Source organism: Drosophila pseudoobscura, chromosome X, assembly GCF_009870125.1.
Source record: "Drosophila pseudoobscura strain MV-25-SWS-2005 chromosome X, UCI_Dpse_MV25, whole genome shotgun sequence".
Taxonomy (NCBI): Eukaryota; Metazoa; Arthropoda; class Insecta; order Diptera; family Drosophilidae; genus Drosophila; species Drosophila pseudoobscura.
This window is the reverse complement of record NC_046683.1, coordinates 15,945,967-15,973,224: the sequence shown is the minus strand read 5'-3', so window position 1 is coordinate 15,973,224 and position 27,258 is coordinate 15,945,967. Positions and strand designations below refer to the sequence as shown.

Sequence of the window (27,258 nt, the reverse complement as noted above, 5' to 3'; positions counted from 1 at the left end):
TGCTGTTGGCCGCGCGCTTTGATGTCAAATTCCGAATGATTTTCCCCACTTGGTTCTGTTTTTTTTTTTTTTCAATACATTTTATTTAATTTTTTTCGTGTTTAACTTTGTGTGTGTGTGTTTTATTGTTTTTGTTTTGTTGTTTTTAGCTTATTTGTTTTTATAATTTGCATTCTGTATAGGTAAAAACACTTATATTTGTTTGTCGCTTAATTGACAAGCGCGATATCCACAAATACACGGATCTATGATAAATATAGAGAAACTAAACTGAACTTGGGGCAACGGGAATTACAGGAATTGCAGGAATTACAAGAAATACAAGAATTATACACGTCTGCTGGATGATTACTTCGAATTGTTCATTTATCAAAATATAATGCTTAGGGTCTATGCAAAAAAATTGTTTGTATATATAGTATGTATGAATGTAAATACTATGTATGTATAGCTATATCTATGTATATATATATATATATATATATATTTAGGTATATCATTATGTAGATGTGTGTGGGTGTGTGTGTTTCTTTAGGCTACAACTAGGATAATTAGACCGTTATACACTTAGAAGTACACTTAGAACAATTGAACTGACGAATTGAATACATGTTCTATCCTCTATCTCTTAGTGGCTGCTAGCATGGGCGCTGTCTCGAGAGTGTGTGGGCGTGTCATAAGTTAAGGCGACTGTCGAAGATCTAACATCTATCATTTGTATATTCTCTATCGGCATATCCTTATATCGAAATACTTATCTTCATACGTTTAGTTATAGCTCAAAAAAAAAAATATTACAAATTATATTAATAAATTTAAATTGTTTTTTTTTTTTTTTTAAATGTAATTGATGAGAGCGCCGTGTCAGGGTCTCGGCTGGCTCTCGACTTAAATACTATCAGGTACTTTGGCATATTTTTTCCCTTAAATACTATCCATTCAACTGAATTACTGTCTGTCTGTATTTCTATATATATTTAGATTATATAAATCCATTTAAACATATATAATTGAATTTTGTTTTTGCTTCTCTACATTTTTATATATACTCGTATATATTGTTGATTTTTTTTTGTGGCACTTCGTGGGCATTTGTTTAAGGCATGGAAAATGGTTAAGACTATTATTATTGGGTCGAAGGAGTAGCCAGATAGAAACCAACTGAGATAATTTCATGCTAAAGCTAATAGATACAAGTTAGATCATATGAAGTAGAATATATAGGTAAAAAAGTGAAAGATTGAAGTGAAAGCTGGTAAAAATTAGTATGAAAAAACACAAAGATAAATTGATCGGTAGGTATATATAAAAGATGTGTGTTTGATTATTATTCCATCTTCAGTTCCAAATGGCATTAAATGATGAACCCTTAACAAATGCCCTCGCAGTGCCGTTAATCCCTTCGCTGCGCGGAAAACTCAACAGGTGCCCCTGCAGCCAACAGTTAATGTATTTTTTTAAGGCGTTTCTTAACACTCTCCCTCTCTCTCTCTTTCCTTCGATAGTTGTAAATGCCTAACACTGATTCTTTGAAGCTTAGTCTCTGTTTAGATAGAACTGCGCTTAGCCTAGATTGGAAAACCGAAGCAGAAAGCACACTACGGTTTCGAAAAAGATCATTCCCTCTGCTAAAGCTAAAGTACATTCCATTATTTTCCAGTGGGCTAGGCAGGATAACGATTAGAAAACGAAGGATCTGGATGCCGGGTGGTGGGGGGGGGGGGGTTTGGTTTACCTAAGCCTAGTCATACAATTACGATCAGATGTGTGTGTGTGTGAGCTCTTTCTAAGCTAAATCTTTAAGTTACTCGTTACTCGATTCGAATTTTTGGTTGCTGAAAATCTTCCAATGGCGCGGACGCCCCAATCTTACCCCATTGAACGATCCAGGACAGGCCAGGAGCAGTGCAGAGCGTAGCCCTTGTCCCGTGTCCCGTGTCCCTTGAGATCAGTCTTCGAGTGGGCTGCTCGATCGAACTACTCGATCGCTTAGACCGCTGTGGGGGGCGGCAGCAGCGAGGAGTTGGAGGAGCGCAAATAGGGATTACCGTAGATGGCGCTGTACCGCGGATCCACGCTCAAGGCCATCGAGCTGGGCACCACCACGTGGGTGGTGGTGGCAGTGCTCTGGTTGCTGCAGCTGCCATTGGGCGAGGAGCTCACCACAGAGGCCGTCGTCGACTGCAGACTGGGCAGACCATTCTCCTGGCGTATCTCCCGGGATCCGATGATGCTACCCGTCAGACTGCCCCCGCTGCTGTTGGTGAGGAAGGTCATGGGCAGGCTCTGGCCGGGTGGTTGCTGGTGGTGCGGTGCCTGGTGGCTCTGCTGCTGCTGGTGGTGCTGGTGTTGCTGGTGGCTCTGCTGCTGCTGCAGCTGCAGCTGGTTCTGGTGATTGTTCTGAAGGATGGTGGAGCTGCCATTGGACTTGGTGGAGCACGTTGTCAGATACTGGGGCGGTGGGCTGTAGTGGGTGGTGTAGTCGCCATAGGGCACATATCCGCCGGAGATGTCCACCTTGAGGTCGCTGTAGTTGGAGGTGCGATCGCCTGGCTCCATCTTGCAGCTGACTCCTCCGTTCTTGGTGATCTGATGCTCGCTGATCACATCGGCGGGCGGCAGTTTGGTGCGATTCTTGCACTTCAAGTACATCACCAGGAGGATAATGAGGACCACCAGGAAGACCAAGGCCGATGCTCCACCTACAATTGTCACTAAAAGGGAAACGCTCTCTGTGATGGAAAGGGAAGAGAATCAGCGGAAAGGGGAAACAGATGCAACATGAGTAACGGAATAAATATGGTATTATTTCTGATTTATGGTAATTATAATTTGTTGGACAGGCAAAGAGGCAAAGGTCTTGGTACTCACTCTTGGCTTGCAGCTGTATCTCGGCCACGTCGTTGCCGTAGTCGTTGACGACAGTGCAGTTGTACTTCCCGTAGTGGTAGGCCTGGCTGTCCCGGATGATGAGCGTGCTCTTGACCCCGCCGGGCACGGCGTCCACCAGAATGGAGTAGTCATGGCCAGACTCTGAGCTGATCTCCTGTCCGTTGAACGTCCACGAGACATGACGGGCCCGGGGCACACTGCTGGCAAAGCACTCGATGCGTGCGGTGTCCCCCACCAGGCCGTACTGCGTCCGCTGGGAGCCGATCGATGGGGATCCCTTCAGGTAGACATAGGCATCCGCTGAGATCTCCGCATAGCCGGGCACATTCACCTTGCAGTAGTAGCGTCCGGCCGTCTCGTTGCTCACGCTGAAGGTGAGGTTGGTGCTGGTGCCGACAACGCGGTCGCTGGGATGCTGGATCCAGACAATGTCCGGCTGGGGATTGCTGTCCACCTCGCAGCTGAGGGACACAACGCTGCCGATGTCCGCCTCCAGGGATTGGGGACGTTGCCGGAAGCTGGGGGCATCTGTTGTTGGTGTATGGCGATGGGGATGGGGATGGGGATGATGAGGTTTCATGTGGGCCTCTGTCTGATATAAAGCTCTACTTACAGCTTATGTCCAGGGTCTCGCTATCCTCGCTCTTGCCCACGGAATTCTGCACCTCGCACTTGACAATGGCATCGTGGAACTTGCGCGTCACATTGCGTATGATCTGCAAAGTGAAACGGAATACGAGAAGGGGGGGAGATCTGGTTAATAGAGAGCTCCACAGGCAGCCATCTAGCTGGCTAGCTGGCTAGCAAATTGTGGGAACGTTAGGCCTTTCCGGTCCAGGCCTAACTGGTTCCTATAATTGCCATCCGTCCCCGTTCCCGTTCCCGTCCCCGTCCTGGTCTTGAGTAACATTATACAACACAGCAGCAGGCAGCAGGCAACAGGTAGGCATTTTTATCGCAATAGTTGCTCTAATTATGCGCCTCGCTTCTGGAATGTTGACCAAGACCAAGACCAGGCACCGTCACCGGTCACCGAGGAACCATGGGAGCGCCACTTACCATCTCAGTTTTTTGACCGCCTATAATTGGTTCGTCGTTGATGTACCAGCGATAACGGACATCGCTGGGATTGGCATCTGCCCGGCACTCGAGTCGCACCTGGGCATGCTCCACAATCCGTTGGTGGGTTCCCATAGAGGAGCCCCCAGTCGGGCCTCCTCCCAACACATTCACCTTGACTTTGGGCGCGTACTTAACCTGTGATGGACAGAAAGAAACGAGAGAAAATCGAAGATGACGTTAGTTTTTGGGGTTAAGTCAATCAATCCCACACACACTTGAGGGCTCGAGAGCTCGAGGGCTCGAGGGCTTGCACTGATGTCCCTTCTTTTGGGTTTGACATCTTCGTCAGGGATTTGTCAGCTGTGCACACACCTGACACTCAACACAACGACAAGTTGGGGGCCTGCTGATGGGGCCTTTTGTTTGGCCTGGACCATGCCATGCCTCAATTTCACACCCTGATGGGAGATGGAAGATGGGAGATGCGAGATGATGACTGGATGACTGGATGGCTGGATGGCCTGATGGCCTTCGCCTTTATGCTTGAGCATGAATTAGCCCGTCAGTGTCCATGTCCATGTCCAACACAAAAGCCCCATTCAGTGTGCCATTCTGTGCTCCTGGGTTCGGGCTGCATAAATCGGCCTCCGCATCACGTAAAATTGATAGTAGGCTCAGAGCCAAAGAGCCATAGCCATAGCCATACCCATAGCCCAGTCAGAGCGTTGACTGCGACGCGTCAGCGTCCATAGATAAGGCAGCCTCATCACCAGGCCCAGGCCCAGGTTCAGGCTCAGGTGCAGGTGCAGGTGCAGGTCTCTCCCCCTCTCGGACATGCAGAAAACTGCAATGTCCTGGGGTGGGCGGAGAGGTGGCCTGGCCTCCCCTGTCTGTCTGTGTGGACAGCATTGCTTTGCTTTGGTTTGGTTTGGGTCTGGGGCTGGGTCTGGGTCTGGGATTCGGGGTTCGTTTGGTTTTCGCTTACCTCGACACGTATTTTCGCCGAGCGATAGGTGCGGTCGGCCGTGTTCTGTGCCTGGCACGTGAAATTCGTGTTGTGGTGCTCCTTTTTCGGTGTGAGCCGGAGCACCGACTTGGCCGTGTAGCGGCGCAGATCGGGCAGCGGTATCACCGTGTACTCAATGTTATCCGTTAGCACGTTGCCCAGGCCATCAATCCATGTAATCTGCGGGGAACGAGGCAGGAATAGAAAGCGGAAGGTGTGTGCGGCAGGTTAGAGCAACGTTTCGACTATGCACATATGCGGCTTGACTTCTGCTGCCACCCGAACAGCAGGACGACTCACCTCAGCTGCGGGCTTCCCGCCCACAGAGATGCACTCAATCTCCACCTTCCGATCCTCGGTGGCATAGATGACATCGCCCTGGGTAATTTTCGGTGCCTCCGGCGGCACCAACACTGTCAGGCCCGCAAATGTCGACCGGATGGCCGGCTGTCCCTCGGGGCCGGGACTCACTTGACACTGGTACCGGGCATCATCGTCCAGCATCACCGGGTATATGTCCAGCGAGTAGTCGCCCTCCTCGTCGCTGCCTACCATCGCGTACCGCTCGAAGCCGCTCAGATCGCGGGAGGTGCCCAGCCCGAAGTCGTCCTTGGTCCATTGGAGGGTGCCCTGCTTGTTGATGACGCGGCAGGGCAACGTAACGCGTGCCCCCACCACGGCCGTCTGGTCCTGCGGCTCCATGGCGAATCGCTGATTCTGATAGCTCGTAAAAGGCGAGGCATGGGCCGGCAGGACCGTCACTGACGTCAACACCAGCAGCAGCAGCACCGGCAGCATCATCGCGAGTGTCTGCATCGTGGGCGGCTGATGTCTCCTCCGTTGCGTCATCCGAGTGGCTGCAATAGACAGAAGGGAGGCACAAATGCGATTGCGGTTTAGTTAGGGTTCACTGGGTTTTCTCCTTAAAGTTTACTATGGAGTTTTAAGGTGCTGTATGGCGATTTCCATAGAAACTTTCACCATTGCATGTCAAAATATATGTACATACATAATTCTGCTTAAATCATATTCATTCATTTCGAAATTTGTCCTGTATTTTAATGGTTTTTATAATTGTTTTTATAAATCAAATATATTTAAATCAATTATTTGAATATTTATGTAAAATAAATTAATGGCAGAAATATTAAAAATTTCAGGGCTTTTTTCTCCACGTGCAGGAATACAACATTCTTTTTTTCTATTTTTTTTTCGAACGATCTATAACGTATACGGTACGCCAGATGGCCAGATCTGCAATGCATTCTCTATCGCTTGGATTCATGGCGGATGGATGGATGCCGATGGATGGGGGGGACTGTTGCTTTCATTTAGCCTTGATATCTCTGTAGCGGATTGGGCTTGCAGCTTGAAGCGAATCGCTTGATTTTGTTGCATTTTTGGCAATCATCAAGCGATTATTATTATGAAAACCGGAACCCAGTTTGCTCGGGCCTTGAGCTGGCGCCTTTAAGACCCACCACAAACACAAACAAAACACACACAAAATTGTCTTTTCTTCTTGTTCACATATCTATTTATTTGTTTGTTTGTTGTGCCTTTTTATACCCCTTTGTTGGGGGTTTCTTTCTGTATGTTTTTTTTTTATCGCGTTTCGCGCGTTTTGTTGGACAAATTTGTTGGGGAAACGGAACAATTGCTTCAGGGTCTTATTACTTATTATTGCGTTTATTGTGTGCGCCGTTTGCTGTTTTTGCTGTTTTCTGTTTATGTTTTCGGTTTGGTTCGGTTTGCTGTTAGCGCGCGTGTCTTTTTTAATACTCATTTTTATTTTCATTCGCATTTTATTTGGTTTTATTCATGTTTCTTCAAGCCATCCGGCGGACTCGGCTCTCGACAGGGCAGGGCCCGCCCCGGAGTACGTGAGCGCCAAAGCGAATTACATTCAAATTAGTCAAAGCAGCTGCTCGGAGGGGAGAGCAAAGAAATAGGAGCAGGAGTGCTCCTTCAGAGCGGACGCCACCGCAAGAAGGCTCAAGCCGAGAGGAAAACGGGTTTACGATGTGTAAAAATCTTGGTAAATATTCAGCAAAGAATGGCTATGTATGGTATGTAAAACACGAGTATTAAAACCACACAAAAACACAGATATGAAAATGTTCTAACGAACCGAAAGTGGGGGGGAAAACGATGGCAGGAAGAGGGCGGTGGGGAGGGTAGGTACTCCAGGCCACGGGGGTGCCGAATAGAGGCTAAGGGTTCTGGTTTGGTCTCTGCGGCTGAACCACTCCAAGGGACACTCCAAGAAGAGGCCTGGAAAGTGGTTGAGGGGGGGAAAGCCAATGGAAAGCGAAAGCAAAAATATAGAGCCTTGTGCTGACAGGCTTATACTATATATTTGTCTATCCATAATCCCAGTAACATCTATCCACACCACTCTGTTTCATCGCCCTGTCCGTAACTCAATCTGAGAGCATGTTCTCACCATTCTGCCACTCACTTCCATTTCCACTTCCACTTCCACTGACTAGAGCTCCACCGCTCCACATACAGCTCCACCTTTAGCTCCAGCAAAACGCTGAGCTCTACTCGAGTGCCATTTGGGAGATTTGCTTAATAAATTGCAGCTACAATATATCGTATGAAGCACAATCTCAACCAATCAACCGGCACTACCGTGCCCTGCCCAGCCCTGCCCTGCCCTACCGTATTTATTTAAGCCCGAGGAGACCGGGGAAGACCCGCCCCCACACCTGCCAGTACACGCAGAGAAAAAAGCCCTGAGAATCGACTTGGATTTAAAAATGTATGCACAATAGATAATATAAATATATTTCATATTTCAAATAATTTAATCGAAGTTTATAATAATTTCAAATAAATAAATCTTGAATATATTTATGTTTAAGTCGTATTTATTTTTGTATTTTTAGAAACCGATTATGAAATTTAAATTTTGTGACTTTTTAGTATGCAATTTTTCTCTGAGTGTACAAGTAGTGCGTCCCTTTCGGTAGCTGTCGTCGTCTTCTCTACAGGTGCTGGCTCCACTTGAATTTTCTCACGCATTTTTTCTTTCGTTGTGGCTGTTGCTGTTGTTTTCCTGTAACTACTATTTTACTATTTCTATTTCTGTTTCTGTTTCTTTTTTTTTTGTAGTTTATTTTCGCTCTGTATTTCTTTATTTCTGTATATTCTGTGGAGTTTAGGTTTTTCTATTTCGTTTCTTTGTGGTTCGCTTCCGTCAGTGGTTGGGCCTTTCGACTAATTTCGTTTTCTTGTACGCTATTATTTCTTTTTATTGCATTTATACGGAAATTGGCGCCCCTCACACGCACACACACAAACACACACATGCACAGAAATTAAACGAAATTATAACAGAAAATAAAAAGAAGAAGAAGCAGAAGAGAAGAAGAGCAGCATTGAAGGTGCACAGGGCGAAGGTCCGTAAAAAATAACCCAAAAAAGATGCAAACGGAGGCAAAAGATTAGCGAGCTTCCGCTCCGGCATAGAGCCCCACAAAACGGAACCTAAAGGGAGGGGCCTGGAAATGACTCGAAATTAGAGCTGGCATCCAAATCCACATGAGGCTGTGGGAGAGAAACCCCGACTGGAGAAGATGATGGTGATGATGATGATGATGGAAAGATGGAAATGGTGGTGCCAGATGCCAGATGCCAGGTGCCGGGGCAGTTGATTCTAGGGATCCATCCGATGCTGTTGCTGTTGCTGGGATCGGGATTGAGATTGGGTTTGGGGCTGTGGCTGGGGTGGACTGATGACGCTGCGTTTGGTTAGGTAATTAAAGGCGATTATAGACACGCTAGGTCCATCGGTGCAGAGTTTTCTTTTTGCTGCTCTCTCACTCCTCTTTATGGGCGATAAAGATTCGGTTTCATCGGCTCTTGGGCTTGGACTTGGGCTTGAAGAGGGGCAGAGGGAGAGGGAGTAGGCTGTGGCTGGGAAAGCGGCTCAACTATCGGCTCTTAGCCGTCGGCGGCGGGGGGAAATTGATTATCTTTTTTTCGATGGAAATTACCACCGAATGATGATTGGGTGCTGGGTGATTTTTCAAGGCAGTGGCTGTCTGCTTTAAAGAGCCATCTCTGGCCAGGGCCAGAAACATTTGGAGACTTTTGGGCAAAAGTGCTCCATCCTTTCACTCCTTTTGCTCTTTCCAGGCCATTTCATATAGGTCACCGTCCGACAGGGGCTCGGTGTGGTCTGCAGAAGGACTGTGAGTGGGCCCTGGCTAACAAAACAAATCACTCCACTCATTGGCCAGGTCCATGCACAGTAGCTGGAAAGAGAGATGAAGCCAAGCCTGGAAGCCAAAGCAGTAGCAGCTGCAATTGGCCCCCTCCCCCCACCCCTATCGCCTGGCCCCTCCCCGCTTTTCTCTCTCTAAAACTCAAACAAAAAACTGAAACTCAAGTTGTGAGGGGGCCTCTCCTCTCTGGGCCTCGGCCCACCTGCTGTGGCTGAGGCTGAGGCTGAGGCTGGGGCTGGGGAGTGGTCGGCAAATGCCGAAAAACTTTTGCCCAAGTCCAAGTCGGGGAGGATGGTGGATGGAGGGAGGGGAGGGGAGGGGAGTGGACGAGTGTTCAGTTCAATATAAATTTTTCAAAGTTATTTGTACCAGGTGGGCCTTTCTTTATTGATTTATGAGAGCCACTCTCGACGTGCCTAGGAGTGCGACTAACGTGGAGAGAGAGAGGGAGGTAGGCATAGGGAGAGGGAGAGGGAGAGGCGGCGAAAGCACAAGATAAACTGTAAATGACAAAAGTCTTCTCTGGTCGTCGAAGGAAGCTGAACATCCGCTGCAGCTTGCATCTAATAAACCGAACCAAACCGAACCGAACCCACCCGAAGATCACTGCAGTCCGAGGCGCGTCAAGGCGAAGCGAGCCGAATCGAGCCGAACCGAACCGAACAGAGCTGACGATAATAAGTGCGGATGGATGGATGTATCGTGGAAACTGGTTTGGAGAAGGGGAAGTATCGTCATTAGCCCCAGCTATCGGATCGGATCGGATCGGTGGCTGCAGAGATGCTGCATGAGCAGGAGTGGCTCTCTGCGTGACACGATCCATGCCCTGACTGGGATCGCTGGACCGTCTCTAGATGGTGCAGTCGGGCGTTGCCTTAGCACCTGTTCCCCAGTTTCCAGTTTCCAGTTTCCATTTTCCAGTTGCAACTATAAATATCACAACAGATGCCTCAGACTGGCATTAAAGGATGCTGCCATGCCACGCATGCTGCAGCTGCACAGCTGCCCCACAGCTTCTTGTGGTCAGCGTCGGCAATGGACAGAGATGGAGATGGCGATGGAGATGGAGATGGGGAGCGATGGCTGCCCCTCTGAGGCAGCTGCCAAGAGTTGCATGCTCGCAAAAGGAAGCCCACTGGCCGAGGGAAGTTGCTGCCGCCGTCGCCGCCGCCGCCGCCGCTGTCTGCCTGACAAAACAAGCAACAATCTCCTGAAGCGCTGTGCCCGGTCCCCCTGCTGGGGCTGCCGTATCGATTGGATTTCGAGCAGAGCCACAGCTACAGAGCTACAGAGCTACAGAGCTTCAGCCACGGCCCCGAGATTTATGTGTGATAAGCGTCGCCTGAAAATAATTACTGTATCTGTATCTGGGTCTGGTCTGCCAGCCAGTATCCAGCATCGAACATCGAGCGACGGGCGACGGGCGAACCGAACGCCAGCGAAAATTGAAAACTGGAGCGGAAAGCGCATGGAACGGAAATGTTTTTTTTTTTTTTTTTGTTATATTTCTTCTTTTTTGTTGCTTGTTGTTTTCCCAGTGATTGGCATTTGGCGGCTGCTCGGAGCCCAGACCAGAGGAAGGGGGGCGCCTCTAAAGTGCCGGATTGCGGCATCAAGCGGGTATTATCTTGGGAAAAGGCGAAGCAATCAGCTTTTGTCTGCAAAACAGTTGCTTGCCGGCGGGATAACGATCAATCTTTGTTGACGATTAACGATTGACGATTGACGAAAGCTGTACGCATACGAGTGTGTGTGTCACAGACAGCAGGCACAGCACAGTGTTGAAGTGTGCGTGTGCGAATCCTATTCGAAAAGTCGTGAGTATCGAATCGAACCGAGAGTGTCATAGCAGTAGATTTGAACTCTCAACTTAGCTGAACTTATGGTCCACCTATCAGAGGCCACTGTCTGTTTTTAGCCAACAGGTAAGTCGGTCAGATACCGTCATATACACACATACTGTATGTGTATTCGATGCTCCCATCTGGCTCTGCAGGCTCCAACTTTAACTGCCAGTTAAAGTGTCGACTGTACTTGAAAGCCGCAACGAGGATGCCTCAATCTGTCTCACTCTAAATGCCACTTCCTTTCTCTTTCCCTCGCACACACACACACACACATGCAACAGCCATGGCTGGACTGCTCTTCGGGGACCGGTTAACCCTTCACCAAAAAGAAAGAGGAAGCGGGGCAGAAAAAATTGGGGAGAAGTACGTGCAAGGCTACTTAAAGGACTTGTGCTGACAAAATGAAAATGGCAACAAACAGAAGAGCCGAAAGGGATACAGCGAGTGGGGAGGGGGGAGTGCGGAGGGGAAGGGAAACGGCATAAAGGATATTGGTCGGCCGGGACCCAGAGTTCGGCAGAGATTAGGACAATTAAAAAAGGGAATGCCTAACAATTAAAATCAATTTGTGCGTTAGTCTGTGTCTGCCCAGTCTTCCTGCCTCCCGGCCTCCCGGCCTCTCGCCTTTTGACCGTATCTCCTTTTGGGGCCCTGCTCCAAGGAGAGGGACCCCCTTCTCGGTGATTCTGTTGACAATTTGTTTGCTCGAACAAATCAACTAAAAGGCAACGGCTAAGTGGCAAAAGGAGAAAGCCAAGCCAAAGCCAAAGGCAGATCCAAAGGAAGAGGAAACGGACGAAGAGCAGCCAAAGAGGATGAGGCCGAACAATGATGGCTGCGAGGGATTCAATTTGGGGCGCATCGGCCTCTTCTGCATCCCCGACTGATTAAGAGGCCAAAAGGAGCCCAAGTGCGTCTGTGTGTATGTGTGTTTGTTTGTGTGTATGTGTGGGCCCCAAGGCAAAAGCCCGGCTAAATGGAGTACCGGGATCACAGAGAGCCCGAGACCGAGCCCGAGCCCGGGTCCAGTGTCAATAAAAAGGCAACGGCCAAAAAATAAACTTAAATCGCCTATTAATGACCCACACACACACGCACACTCAGAGCCATTCAGAGGAACCTCGGGGCCGAAGTCCTTACAAGGACTACAAAGTCAGCAAAAGTTAACACAACAGTAAACGCCAGATAAAAAGGTCATCGCTCTCATCCTTCCCGAGGAACTCAATCAATGTGGGGCGCCAACACAAATAAAAAGGAGAGAGGCGAGTCACTATTCCACAGAAACAAGTTTGACAGTGTTGGTTAAGGCGGGAATTTAAAAAAAAATAGTTTTGTATTAAATAATCTCTCAAGGACTGAAGTAAGAGATACGAAGAGTGGTTAAGGATTGAGTTTAAGCAATTATGTTTTCCAGTGTTGACTAACTATAATGACTATAATATAATGACTATATTTTTTTAGTCAAATATACAGAATACAATCACAGTTGATAAATAAGTTGATCTATAAATTAAGAGCTCTTCTGGTTGTAAACGGAAGAGTGTTGGATAATGCAGGAAATGAAATGTAGTAGATAATCTTTCTTTGATTAAGGTATGGACTTTGTAAGGAATTTAAAGAGTTATGTTTTCCAGTGTTGGCTAACACCTTATAACAGTCATCACATAATCAACACTATACATCTGGATGGTAACTCTTAACTTGGGTCATAATTTAAACATGCATGGATGTTGAAGATTTTTGTAATTAGTTGTTTTACAGCACTGTTAAACACTCTTTTCAACAGTCTCTCGGAAACTCCGTTCCAAAAACGCATAAAAGATTAATGATGGCAAAACAAGACTCGATCGCAGCTCAGATTTCATAAGTTTAATCAATTTAATTTTGAATCAATTCGAGACAAGGCCCTCCGTCTCCCGAACCCCCCACCAGTGTTGGCTAACACGGTTAGCATGGCTATCATATCATGACCGAGCATTGCCCGGCGACGACCAGTTAAGTTATTCATCAAGTCTTGCAGCTTCAGCTCGGACAGGGGATAAGACGACGACGGAAGGCTGAAGAAACTAAGAAAAACTTGTTAACCGTGTATAATTAAAGCATCTGGAATCGATCTGACTCTCATTAGCATAATTCTAACATAATTCCTGACATGGCCGGGCATAAAATTATGAAACGAACCCATAGATGTAGAAGACAGCCAGACAAACGGACGGACAGCCATCGCTCCCAGTGGCAGTCGCAGTGCCCAGCAGCAGCCCAAACTCCAAATAAAATCATAAGAGAAAATGATGACAGACGAGCAGGAAAAGGTCTATATGTACACTCGTGCGAGTGGTGGTTGTATCACGGGGTCTGTGGAGGGGGTCTGTGGAGGGGGGACTGTGGATTGGGGCTCGGAGATTGGGGAGAGTCAGAGCCACAATGAAAGTTGCTTGGCCACATCGAAGCTGAATTTCAATCAGTAAATTGAACACCTGAACTTAACTGATTTCGTGGTTGGTTTTTTGTGTTGTTCTTTTTTTTTTTTGGGTGTCCGGGGTTTCGGGCCCGAAGAAGATGTGTGTGCTGTGTGCTGTGTGCCGCGACAGCAACAAAAGGCAAGGGCAGAACAAGTTGAGGTCGGGCAGCGGCGGCGGCAGCAGGAAATTAAGCCAGGCCAAGAAAAGATACTCTGATGCTCTAAGATACACTGTCACTGCAACAATGACAAAGAGAAGCGGCTCTCAGAAGAGGGGCAGTCAGGCCAGACCAGGCCAGCAGCTGTCGTCTCTTGAACAGTATTTGGGGTCTGTCTTGTGATTGGGTTCGGCATCGGCATCAGCTACAGGTTCGGTTTTGGGTTTTGGGTTTTGGTTTTGGGTTCCCCGTTCGACTTCGACTTCGACTTCGGCTTCTCCACTTTATTTTAGCATTTTTTTCAAATTCATGTTTATGGTTTTGTATTACAAGCGATCTGTGCCTATGCCTGTGCCTGTGCCTGTGGCTCTGCCTGTGCCTATGCCTGTTCCGGCGACTTTTGGTCGAGAGTCAGAGATTTGTATAACTTTAAGCCTTATTAACATATTTTATGCTCTATTCGAGCTCCATTCCAAGTCCAAGCTCGCCCACACACATCCAAGCGTGTTTTTTTTCTTTTATTATTATTTCACTTCATTCCGTTGCGTTTCGTTTCGTTTCGTTTTATTTCCATTCGTAGCGGACGGAGAGGAGCGTGTGGGCCGACGCTTTGACATAGATGGATCCAATCCAAGCCGGAGCTAGGCTCGGAGTCGGAGTCAAAGTCGAAGTCAAAGCCAGGCGATTGGCAAACAGAGTGAAAAATGTCGATGTCGAAATAGTAGTTTCGGACCAGCACGAGCTCGAAAGGTGTTTCTGGAACGGGGCCCACAGCTGAGGATGATCTGAGACAAACTAACTGGGAAAAGGAGTTGTACGACCTTCCAAAATAAACTCCAAATAGTAAAATGTAAGAAGATGAAATTAGTATTACTAGATTAAGAAGATTATTCCTTCAATTATCCCGAGAAACCAATAAAATACCGTTCCTTAGACGATACCCAATCCATATCTTTGAGATCATTGACAAAGTTCCCATAGTTTAACGCTCAAATGCTTAGTGTTTTCCTTTCAAATTATCAACCACCTAAGCCTGCCCCAAAATGCTGCAGCAAACGTTGCGACAACGACAATTGCCTGACCAGAAATCTGTAAAATCTTCACTTGACAGCTGTCACTGGTGTTATTTGTTTTTGTTGTTTTTGGCGTACCCTGGTACCTGTTTGGGTACCCCAAAAGCCGAAAGAACGAGCAGGGCAACGTAACGTAACGAGAAGAATAAACAATCTTGGCCGGCTGCTACCTCATCTGTGGCTGTGGCTGTGACTGTGGCCGTGGCTCTGAATGGGTTATTCTTTTGTCCGTTTTTGGGGGCCCTGCCTTCCAGCGGCTAATTGAGTTATACGAGTATCCCCCATCCATCCAGAGACCCAGCCACATGACACTGCAGCAAGTGCAGGGCCCGGGACAGCAGAAAAGGAAAGATAACACAACAGAAGAGAAGGAAAGAGAGAGGAGAAACAACCTATTTTAAATCGTACAAGAAATATCCACAAATACAAATCAATTCAATAAATAAGAGCCAGATGCGAGATGCCAGAAAAAAAAAGAGACCTTTTTCACCGTACAGATACAGGTGGGTTTCCCCACTCCACTCCATTCGATTCCCCCCATTCTGTCATTCTGCTGTGTGGGGCCCCACAAAAAAACTTCGACTTGGTTTAGTTAGTGCATTCAGTTAGAGACGCGACGCGATGCGATGCGATGCGACGCTACGCGACTCTACTCGATTCGACTCGAATCGCATCGTATTGAAACGTGTTAGAAAAGAGCAATAATAATGAACACAGAGCCAGAGACAGAGACAGGGAAAAGGTGCAGCGACAGAGACAGAGACAGAGACCCACCCGTTGCAGTGTCTGAGATACAGATACAGATACAGTTTTCCCGATTCCGAATCCGATTTCGGTTCCAGCGACCCACTCAGAGTTGTCAGGCTTTTCTTTTCGTTTGATTGCTTTGTGGTCGACCGTTATATTGGTGGGTTGTGTGGGCGTTCCTTCCCCACTCCCCACTCCCCACTCCGCACTCCGCACTCCTCTATACCTCTCCGTATCTATCTTTCTGTGTGTGCTGCAACACATGCACCACAAGCTGCTGCCACCACGACGACAACAACTTCCACTGGCGACACCTTCAGCCTGTGTCTATGTCTATGGCTATGTCTATGTCGACCAAATCCGATTATAACTAATTATTATGGACGCGAAACTCGAGGCGGAGCAGGGGACAGGGTTGCCACACTGATTTCGGTTCGTCAAGGGCTTGGCGTGGGCTATTCTTTGTGTCTTTATTTTCTCGCAGTTTGTTTTACAATTGTTTTTTTCTTCTTTTTCGTATTTTTTACTACTATTATTCGACTCGAAGCCTTCGCTTCGACATTGTGTAATGCCACACGTATGACCGTAGCAAAAATGCTACAACCCCCATATTTGTAATGAGAAATCTCCAGCAAGAAATCATCCACGTAGAAGAATTTTGAAAGATTTAAAGAGTATTTGTTGTAAAAGCTCTGAGAATCGAAAAGATTTTGCAGCGAGTAATTGCCAGTGAAAATTACTAAAAGAATTATGGGAAAATAACTGATTTAAATAAAATATATTACATTAAATTTCATATTTAATTGAAATATATTTCCTAATATTATGAAATATAATTATTTTTTAGTTTTAATATTAGATTAAATATGGGACGTAGTCAAAATACTTTTAAAAATATTTATATTGAAGTCAAAGTGAATTCTATTTAATATTCAAATTTAATTTAACCTAAATATGGCTGTATTTCTCTGAGTGTATGGTTTCCTCACTCATTTTCTTTCATTAACTTTTGGAAAATATGTTTTGTCTGAAGCTAAAAATGCTCTCATTATTAAACATTTTTGCAGCTTTTGGGATTCTTATAGATGGATTTACCTTTGTGCAAAGGGGGCTGGGGCGGGGGTTGGGGTTGCGGTTGCCCCTCTCTGGGTGTTTTTCTCTCTGTTTTGTTTTCTCTTTGGGGCTTCGTCTGCCGTTCCGTTGGAGATCTGCAAGGAAAACACAAGGCGGAAAAGTCAGATTATTAGTTTAATTCCTGATTCCGGATTCCTGATGTGTCTGTGTCTCTGGCCGTGTCTCTGTCTGTGTGTGTGTTTCGACTTCTGGCTATTTTTTGTTTTCATAGCTGGATTCTCATGTATGTGTGTGTGTGTGTGTGTGTACATATTAATTGTTGTTCCTATTGCTACTTGTTTTTGGCTATGTTTTTGCTTTTGTTCCGCTTGGCCTCTGGCTGATGGCTGCTCTGTTCGTTCGTCTTCATCTTTCGGCCATAAACACGCACGGTCCCGTGTTTGGCAGCGATGGGCTTCCGCATTCATTGCTCTTTTATAGGGCACAAAATGTTTATTAGACATAATGTACCCCTGCCCACAGTACATACCCCCGTACACCCATCCATCCTTCCACCCATCCATTCATTCATCCTGCCCCAAAAAACTTGTCGGGAATCACGCATATTTCGCATAAAAAGTCAACAATCGACATTTTTATGCAACTTTTACCCCACGCCAGTCGTTTCTCTTTGGAGAAAGGACCTTTGTCTCTGTCTCTGTCTCTGTCCTTTCCTCTACTTAATTTTCTATTATGATCTTCGGTAATTGTTGCAATGAAAATATATTACAGAGGAAATGGCTGTGGGACTTGGGAAGTGCTCCGATGGTGCTCCAGGGCTATCGGTTTTTTTTTTTATTGAAAAGGTATCCGAATGAGATGCGAATTACGAATGGGCAGACGATGGCAACCGAATGAAGAAAACAATTTATCAAATATCGGAGTGTAGCAACTGCCTGATAGTTTCGGTACGCACTGTATCATGTGCATACTACCGATGCCCTGCAAAGGCCTGCAACAAATTGAGAAATTGATTCATGCATGAGACCCCAAACCCCCCGTGTAACCGCACATATGTGTGTTGCTAGTTCCCCCCTATTTTAACCCTCACCCCCACCCCCACCCTGTTCGTCACACACCTGAGCGACCGACCGAGCGACCGAGCGACCGACTGCAGGCCATGATTCATGGAACGTTCTCTCCGATTATTCCCTTTGCATGCCCTTCCAAGGAGGCAGCAGGAGTGGCAGTGCCAGTGCGAGGGTTAGAAAAGATATATGTAGCTAGGTATGTGTGTGTGTGTCTGTGTCTCCGACACACACACACAGGGACAACATGCAACACAATAAAAGTAAATATACAGAGAGCCAGCGAGTCGAGCAGGAGCAGAATGAATGAAAAAAGAAAAAAACAAAAGTACAAAACGTGTGTGGCACGGAAAGCCAAAGCCGAATCAGGCGATTGTCTCTTTTTCCAGCTGCTGCCCCCGCTGCTGGTGGGGCAGGAGGTGGTGCAAACGCACTCCAGGACATGGCAGGACAGGGCTACAAAATGGATGAACGTGGCAACAAGCGTTAAGTGGTTGCCTGTTTGTCGCTCGTGTACTTGGAAATGTTTTACAAATTCAACGGCAGCCGGAGCGGGAGCGGGAGCGGTGGCAGGGGGCGGGTATCAAAATGGGAATAAATAAAAATATCGAAATCAACACAGAGCGGGGGGAAACCAACCACCCCCGCACGACTCCCCTAGCTGCCACGTCAGCTGTTTCCTAAACCCCCCGCCCTCAGCCGCGGGGCAGATCCAGATCCCGAGTCAGCTGCTGTCGAAAATGCGCTAATTTAACGATTTACCCAGGGAAAATCCTCCACAACGGGGGATTGGGATAGCCAGGAGGGGGTTCCTCCAGATGGTAGACAATTGCATGACTCATACGGGAGAGGGTGGACTGCGATTGGGCTCGCTTTTCCGCTTTTTTGGGGGTTGTCCGAGGGCGGGCTATACGGTTTTACTCGTAAAAACTGAACAGCAAACAAAATCGAAACTTAAACTAGAGCACAAAGGCAGCTGGAACCCTTGAGAGGTGGGTGGGCGTGGGCGTGGGGGGGCTACAGGGGTGGCTGCATAGTGACTCATAGCCCAAAAAAAAAAAAACAAACAAAAATAGATGAATTATTTATTAGAGACATTAGAAACCCCTCCTCCCCACGTACCCCCTGGACAGAGTGCGCTTCGTTTCCTTTTTATATTTTAGGAAACAAAATTATAAATTAAATAAATATTAATACAAAATAATAAACCAAAATGAAATGAAAGAATTCTTGGGAACACAGGAAAAATAATAATAAAACGAATTAAAATTTGTATACATAATTCTAAAATTAATAAATAAATTCATATAAAAAATAAAAATAATAAACACAGAAACGAATTTATATAAATAACAATTAAATACTAATAGAAAAAAAAAATTATGATAAAAAAACAATAAAAATATTAAATAATAAAATAAAAAATAATTAAATAAAAATAAATGTTTCGAAAATTCCAAGTGGAATAAATAAAATATGTAACCAAAAACTGTAGGCTTTAAAGCATTCCCAAGAGAAAGAAAAAAGACAGCCTAAAATAAAATAAAAGTAAAAATATAATTACAGTTCTCCATTTATTGTTATTGAAAATTAATATCGATGGGCTGCCCTGCCATCGAGGCGATAATTGATGGTTAAATTGATTGATTGTCTGTGCAAAAACAATCATCGGGATTATTTTTGCAAAACATTGTTGTACATTTTGTTTGTTTTTGTTTTTGTTTCGGATGCACATGTAAAATGTGATGGGGGGAGCCACAAAAGTTTCCTCTAATCAATGAAGGAATTTTGTTGCAATCAGATTGAAAGATTTTCCTGGGAAATTCAATGGGATTTGCTCTTCGGCCTGCCCTTGCTTCCAGCATGCCTGGGATCTTTTCCGGCAAATTCGATCTCATTCCTCCGTCCGGAACGGAGTGTCCGGCTATACTCGGTCGGTCTCTGGCCTCTCGTGAGAGTTGTTTGGCCCCACACAAGACCACAAATATTTCATATGCAGGCAGGCCCCTCCCCCTTCCCCTTCCCCATCCCTACATTCGTATAGCCCCTATCCTGGAGGGCAGGCGGCAGGCGGCGGAGGGAAAAGTTTTTCGGCTTATCTAAATGCCATTTTATATTTTTTTCTTCTGCTTCTTCTTCTGGGCTTGTTCTTGTTTATCTTGTAGATACATCTTTGACGGAGCAGAGCTAGAGGGAACATTCTGCGGTCAGAAGTTGTCAGTTGATAAAAATGCTGTAGCCGGAGACGGAGACGGCGACGGAGACGAAGAAAATAGAGTCAACGATAGACAAGTGGAGGAAGAAGTGGAAGTGGAAGACCAAAATCCACTTTGGCTAAATGTAAATATTAAATTTGCGCATAAAAATAATAGTATGAACCAGGGGCAGAGGGGACTGCGGGAAGGAACGATGGAAAAATGGAGTGAGGGAGGGCTGGACATGGACACGGACATGGACGGCAGATAGACAAACTAAACCAATCGCCCAGTAACTGCCAAAAACTAAAGTGAATTCTCACAAAGGTCTCCGCCGGCAGCAGGCGAGGGGCAGCCGGCGGATCCAAGGGGAGGACATGAGCTCGTCGAGCCATAAAAAGCTGACTGCGACTGCCAGGGACTATGAAGTGCCAGCAGAGCCGCAACGAAGGTCCTGTCTCTCCTAGCCCCGGACTCTCGGACCCGCAATTGACGCGCCACGTCCGCGTCCGCGTCCACGTCCACGAAGGCGCAGAACGTACAAAAAGGAGCAAAAAAGTGGAAGACGACTCCATAATAATTTTATGCGCTTCCAAAAAACTTCCGTTCAGTCATTGCGTTGTGTTTCCGCCGGGGAGTCGCGCGACGGACGAAGGCGAAGACATCGCACATGGTTGACTCCAACTCCTGCTCCTCCTCCTGCCCCTCCTTCTGCTCCTGCTCCGGCTCCGGCTCCTATTTTGAGAGATGCGCTTAGAGATGGCAGCCAGACATAACTCACGAGCCATAGAATGATGGAAAAGATAGGGTCCTGCCCTCGAAATTTTCTAAATAGAAACCTTTTCTTAAGGATAGGGATAAAGCCTGAGATTGGTGAAAAAAACGTTGCCATAGCATTTATGACACATTTATGAAAAAATATTGACTAAAAAAATATTGAAAAATTAATTAATTGATTCGTTTATTTGTTACATTACTTTAGAAATTTTTAAATAATATTTACAGATATTTCCTAGAGATTTAGAGGGTTTTTTTTGTATATATATATCTTTAATGAGGTTTTTTTCGGTACGATCACGCGCTCATCTCGAACCCCCACCCTTCACCCTCTTGAAATTCGGAAGCCAAATTGCCATAGAAATTTTTTGTAGATATTTTCTTCTTTCGCTTCGTTTCGTTTTCGTTTTTTTTTTGTGCTGTGTGTTGCCTGCTTCACTTTACTTCTGGCCCGTCAAGCTTTTCCTTTATGGTTACTGTTCGGTCGCTGCTTTGGCTTGATTTTTCCCCTTTCCCCGAGCGAGCGGGCGAGGGAGGGAGGGACAGGACAGGATGGGATGGGATGGGGAGGAGTGAGTGGTTGCTGAATGAATGAGCGAATGAATGAATGAATGTTCAACTGTCACTTCCGTCAGGCGGGCAATCCACCCACACACACACACACACACACACACACACACACACATCAGCATACATTCCTTTCGTTCTTTCATTCCAAGGAGGAGGAAAATGAAAGGAAAGGAGCGAAGGGTTGCACGCGGCAACAGCAACAGCAACAACAACGACGACAACGCGTCAACATTGTTGTTCCTGAAAGTGGAGACAGAGAGACAGAGACAGAGAGAGAGAGGGAGAGCAGACCAGCCACAAAAAGGGTCGAGTACTCTGATACTCTCTCGGATTCATGTTTCATACCATAAATAATTTAATAATCTATTCCATTTGTTGTATGTACAAATAAAGATTTAAAATATAAATTGTGCATGTATTAAATATTTTCATGAAGTCTTTTGGGATCGATTCTCAAATCTATCCGATTATGATAGAACAATGATGGAAAAACTATAGGCTATCGACTTTGGTGTGTTTATTTCCACAGCTCTTTGGCTTTTGGCTGCTTGTGACAAACATCGGATGGAAATCATAATACCCACCCGCTGGCAGGGTATAATGACATATTCAAACGCAGCGCGAACTTGACGACGCCCCAGAGGAGTAGAGATGTTCCACACCAAGAAGCTTCTTGGATTGGTGCGGGTGCGGGGGGGCATGTGGCAGGGTGGCATAGGGCAAGAAGGAAGAGCGCAGGAAGTAGAAGCGTTGCCAGACATTTTGACAAAGCTGACGACAAGGACATACACTTGTAATAACATGAAAAGGATATTGTAAAACATTTTCATAAGTTCTTTCAATTTCTTTTCTTTCGGCTTGACTCAGAGTTCAATTGCCGCATGAAAACGGCTGCCACATGGTGGAAGATGCGAAAACAGATCCCGTGAGGGGAATGAGGGGCGATGAGATCTCTTATTCCAGAGTCCCCTGGTCCTGATATCACATTTCAAACAATTCTTCCCCAAATCTTGCCTCCCTTTGCCATCTTCCCTCCCCCTTCCCCTCCCCCACCCTCTGTCCCTGTCCACAATCCTCTTTCTATTCCAATTTCTAGGCCATATGGCATAAATTTTCGCCTTCGACTCTCATTCAAAAACTATTGTGCGGCATTCAATGACCGACAATAAGGAAATTTTATGCCCATTTGAGTCCAGTATTTCTGGATCTCTTCTATCCTCCCCCCGGCGCCCCCTTTGCCCTGTACCGCTGCGATTTTTAGACTAATTTGATGTTTGTCCCCATTCCGCGTGGCCTGTTCTTTTTTGGGCCGTCTGCCAACCCCCGAAAAGGGAACTGCGAAGGGGAGAAGGGAGCGGACGGGTGCGGAAGGGAGGCCATCAAAAGCCCGGAACGGAATCACACATGGCCGGGGCCGTAAGAGCAATCTTCCTCCCCCCCCCCTCGAGTCACTTATTGACTTGAGGAGGTACCCGGCGGCACACTTCTCCTCCTCCTCGTCCTCCTCCTCCATCTCCTTTGGCTCTTGGCCCTGGAGCTCTGGTACAACTTTTCCCATCAATGACTATTAATTGGCATTCTCGATGGGATCTCTCTACGTATCGATGAGCGGCTGGAGCAGTGGAAGGGGCAGGGGCAGGGGCAGGGGCAAGGCTGTGTGTGCGGTATGCTTCACTTGCATTAAGGCGGCGCCATTAAAGCTCATCAAAAATGCAGGCCAAACCGAATGGGGGGGATGGAGAGTGGGGCGGCAGGCAGCAGGCTGGGGGCTGGTGCGGGGTGCGGGGTGCGGGGTCGGACGAGGGAGGAGGCACTTTAAAAATGCCGCTCTCATAGATTTTCATTTTCCATTTCCATTTTGTACCCCACCCCGTCCTGGTGCAAAGTGGTGGAGCTCTTCAGCTGCTGCTTCTTCTTTTGCCTCCACTTATTTTTTGGGGTCAGGCCGCATGCCCCATCAGAGCCGCTCCAACCTCCCCCTCTCTGGGCTCCTAATGATGATAGCTTGACAAATATTTATTGCTTAAGCATTTGAGTGCAAATATTTTAATTAGTCTGGCGACAAGACAACAAGCAGCATGGAAGAGCGGACGGACGGACGGACGGAGGTCATGGAAAAGAATGAAGAAACAAGAAGCTGATGGCTGAATGGATCTAAGGCTGATGGCTGGAGGCTGATGGCTGGGGACTGGGAGGCTGGGAGGCTGCAAGTCGCTTTTCATCGCCTGATGAGGCTTAATGAACTGCAAAGCGGCTTTCAATTGTCTTCAATTAACCAAATTAACCAAGGGATAAATTGTTTTCCATTCTTCACTCGGCCTCTGTCTCGCATCGTCTCTGGCTGGAAATGACTTGAGAAATGAATGGCCAAACAGCTGTTGGATGCTGATCGATGGAGGACCCATCTGTAGCGGACTTTGAGGGGCTTGAATGGATTCGGACTAGTCCTACAGGATTTCTTGAATTTAATGGAAAAATCGTGTTTATTATTTATTAAAAAGAAAATGTTGCAAACTGTATAAAAAGACAGCCAATCATGGCTTTGTGCTCAAGCCAAAAAAAAAGCCCCAACCTAAAGGGCTCCAGGAGGAATGGGGAGTGGGGAATGGGGATGATGGGGCGCCTCCTTCGCCAGTCAAATCAGTGGCAACGCCACAGCAGAAACTGTCAAAAAGGCTGACAGCTCTCAAGGTGAGGCGGCGAGCGGCAGCACCGAAACATAATTTGTGGCATGCAAAGAACTAACAAAGCGACAGCCGCAGCAGCAGCAACAACAGCAGCAGCAAAAATCAAAAAGAAAGAAAGCTGAAATTGAAAAGGAAAAATAAGTTTCGACATGCTGACGAGGACGCGTCAAAACGATCCAACAAATGTTGGGTGCCGATGCCCCACTGCCATCGAGGAGGCAAAAGGACGCGGAGGTCCCTGCCACTGCCCCTGCCTCTGCCTCTGCACCGGCAATCAATATCTACAGCAAAAACAACAACAACAACAAGAGCCACAGCAAGTTGCGACATGAGCATGTTGCACTTCCGTCGGCCTGCCGACTGAGCCTGCCTCTGCCCCTGCGCCTGCCCCCACCCCCCGCTCAGCCTGTCGATTGTTTCAGACGTTTTCAGCAATTTGCAATGCCAGCAAATTGGGGCAAATTATAAAATCCAAAAAACCCCAACACACACACCCATATACCCATAAATGGCAGCTGGACTCCCGACTGTGGGGATACCCTGTTGCAAATTATGAAATATATACAATGCGATGCCAAGCTCGAAAGGGTTCTCCTGACTGAAGAGGCCCTTGTACCCCAGCGAGTGCAGGGTATAACGAGAAGCAGCAGCAGCAGCAAAAAGGTGAAGAATCAGAAGCTGGAGCCGGAGCTGGAGCTGGAGCCAAGGAAAAGGTTAGCCCAGAAGCCCGGAACCGAGGCCCAGAGCCAGAGATGAAACTTTTCTTGCCTTTTTTGTAATGACAAGGGACAGGTGCGTGTGCTTCGGTGTATCTGTGAGATACAGATCCGAGCCTCTGTGCATCTGTGTATCTGTACATCCGTCTATCTGTGTGTGTGTGGAGTGTGCTTCTGGGCCCTGGCTGTGGCAGTGGCATCATTGACACTGCAGCCTCCAGGCAAATCGAAGGCACACAATACTAAGTGAGGAAAACTTGTTTTTCCCCCCAAGCTCTAATATATTTATATAATTCTTTTTTTCTACTAAATGGCCTACGAATGATAATCGTTTTGAGGCAATCATAAATCATGCAAAAGCCAGAAGAGCAAAAGATGAACAGATTGGAGCAGAGCTAAGCAGAGCATTTGCTTTTCCCCACGAAAAAGGGAGGGAGGGGGGTGCTCTGATGCTCTGATGGAATGGTAGAGACGGACAAAAAGTCAATTAGGGTCTGGCCAGAACCAGATCTATCCCAGAGGAAAGTGTAAAACGTGAATAGGAAATCAGATCCCAATTTTCAATTATCGCTGAATATTTAAAAATACAACAAATGAGACTACAACGTGTACATTTTTTGTTATTGAAAATTCTTAAAGGGAATATTGTAAATGTTTATTTTTCATTGCCAGAAATTGTTACTCTCCAATTAATCTGCGATCTTTTTCGCACAGAATCTACCTATATTTGGATTTGAATCCACTCATAAGGAAAGAAATATCTGCCACGATCCCTGGCACACCATGGATCTCGTAATTAATGGATCTCTTCGAATATTCTAAGGAACATCCAATCCCAATCCATTCGTGCACCACCCACCGAAACCTGGAAAATGTCAGAGGCCCGAAACTGTGGGTGGGCTGGGACCCCTAACCGTATTTAATCAACAAAACCAAACCAAACACAAGAAGGTCAAAGTTGAGGTGCAGCTACTGGTGGGGGGATTAGTGCATTTTCCAGAGCATTTTCCCAAGCAAAAAACAAAAAAGAACAGAAATAAAATATCCAAAAATTGTGCGGCTTATTCCGGGTAGGGGTTTTGGGATACTATTACCATAAATAAAAGACAAAACACAATTGCTACTCACAGTGGCCGTATTACGGGTTCCTTTCACCGAATGATATTCGGTTTTTTCAATCTACGATTAGTACTATATAGATCTTAGTGCCGGAACAATCGCGCACACATCTGGACACTGCATAATATCTCTCCCTCTCTCTCTCTCTCTCTTTCTTTCTCTCAGTGTGTTTTCTTATTTATGTTTAATCCATTTAAGCCATCACTTCACTTTCCTTCACTGGTAATCCACACCAAAAAAAATCGTTTTTTGGCTTTGCACTTGTTTATTTTTTTTTCTTCTTTTCTTTGTATTATTTTGGGGTGTATTTGAATTTTTCCAGAAAAATAAAAAAATTATAAAAAAAACTCAATTATTTTTTGCACTGAACTGAACTGACATTTGCATTTGCCACATTTGTTTATGCCACTCAAACTCTTTTGTAGGTTCGTTCTTTCGTTGAAATCTTTCCACTTTTATTCAAATATATTTTGAAAATTTCACACATTGATCCAAGTAGGAAGTTTTTTTTGTTCTTTTGCTCACTGCTGTCCCTTGTTTTTATTTATTTCTTAGGTTTTTATTTATTATTCCAAAAAAAGAATATTCATTCACGAATGTTTCCATGCAAAGAATTCACGCTTCACGATAAACACGACGAATATATTTCGAATACACCCGCAGCCCACAACGTGAATGGACGTGTCTCGACCATGTCACTAACAAAAAATTTCTGAGATACGAAATACATTGGGGCGGCAAGGCCGGCTTTCAAAACCGCCCGCCTGCAAATGTTGCTGTTGCTCGGAAATGTTGCTCGGCAACAAGCGCGTGTTGCTGATGACGAAAAGGGTATGGACCACAGGCCAAGCGACCCAGAAAATACAACGCATGCAAGGCTGAGCTCACCCTCTTGTTCAACATACTTGTAGGCCATCACAGCACATTGTTGATCAAACACGGTGAGGTGGAGTTCGTGGGACTCTTAAATGTTGCTGTGCCGTTTTTCCTCGTTGCCCATACCTTTCCATAGCCCATTTGTTCGGCTGGGCTCATAATTGCGTTGCAATCAGTACAGGGGTTTGATGCCAACATGCTTGACACAAAACACATGTTGCATGGCAGAGGCTTCGGTTCGACAGCTGTTAGACGACTGTTAGGCCACTGTTAAGCGCAACAGGGGTTCGTTCGAGGTTCGTTTGAGGTTCGATGGCTATTCTGGTGCAAGAGATCTTGGCGCTATTGATAAGGAATCGTAGTCGGGGGAGGGGGGAAGTGGATGAAACTCAAGTTGGGGCTTTGCTCTCCCTCTCGCTCTCTCTCCTTTCGCTGGCCATCTGGCAGGGGTTGTACCCTAATTGCCAACTGATTTGCTGTTAGATGCGCCACTTTCCGCCGCGACTGAGTGTGGACCACCAACAACTGGAGGAGCTTCAGAGGTCAATGCTGTCATGACACCTCCACTGCGGCATCAGCAGCAGCTGTTCTCCTTTTTGGCAAATCACCCACATCAGTCTATCCCTTCTGTTGGCGCAATCAGTGCTCCTCCCCCTCAGGTAAGCAGTGCTCCTCTTCGCAGGTAAGCAGTGTGCT

At 46.3% G+C, this 27,258-nt stretch overlaps 1 protein-coding gene across 1 annotated transcript; it reads right to left on the bottom strand.

The window, feature by feature from the left end:
• Positions 1–106: 106 nt before the first annotated feature.
• rst (irregular chiasm C-roughest) lies at positions 107–26,465 on the bottom strand. The gene is made up of 8 exons (XM_002133947.3): positions 25,696–26,465; positions 16,577–16,689; positions 5,261–5,817; positions 4,940–5,140; positions 3,952–4,149; positions 3,506–3,608; positions 2,872–3,420; positions 107–2,732 (listed from the first exon to the last, which is right to left on the bottom strand). Exons 3-8 carry the CDS (start codon positions 5,807–5,809, stop codon positions 1,990–1,992), a joined length of 2,343 nt encoding a protein of 780 aa, XP_002133983.3. The 5' UTR covers positions 5,810–5,817; positions 16,577–16,689; positions 25,696–26,465; the 3' UTR covers positions 107–1,989.
• Positions 26,466–27,258: the final 793 nt, after the last annotated feature.

Excerpts from the sequence above, each read along its gene's own strand:
- rst (XM_002133947.3), bottom strand. The coding sequence starts at position 5,809 with ATGACGCAACGGAGGAGACATCAGCCGCCCACGATGCAGACACTCGCG. Across the intron at positions 3,609-3,951 it reads GCGGTCAAAAAACTGAGATG|ATCATACGCAATGTGACGCG; the intron begins GTAAGTGGCGCT and ends TTCACTTTGCAG. Across the intron at positions 3,421-3,505 it reads CGAGACCCTGGACATAAGCT|ATGCCCCCAGCTTCCGGCAA; the intron begins GTAAGTAGAGCT and ends CACCAACAACAG.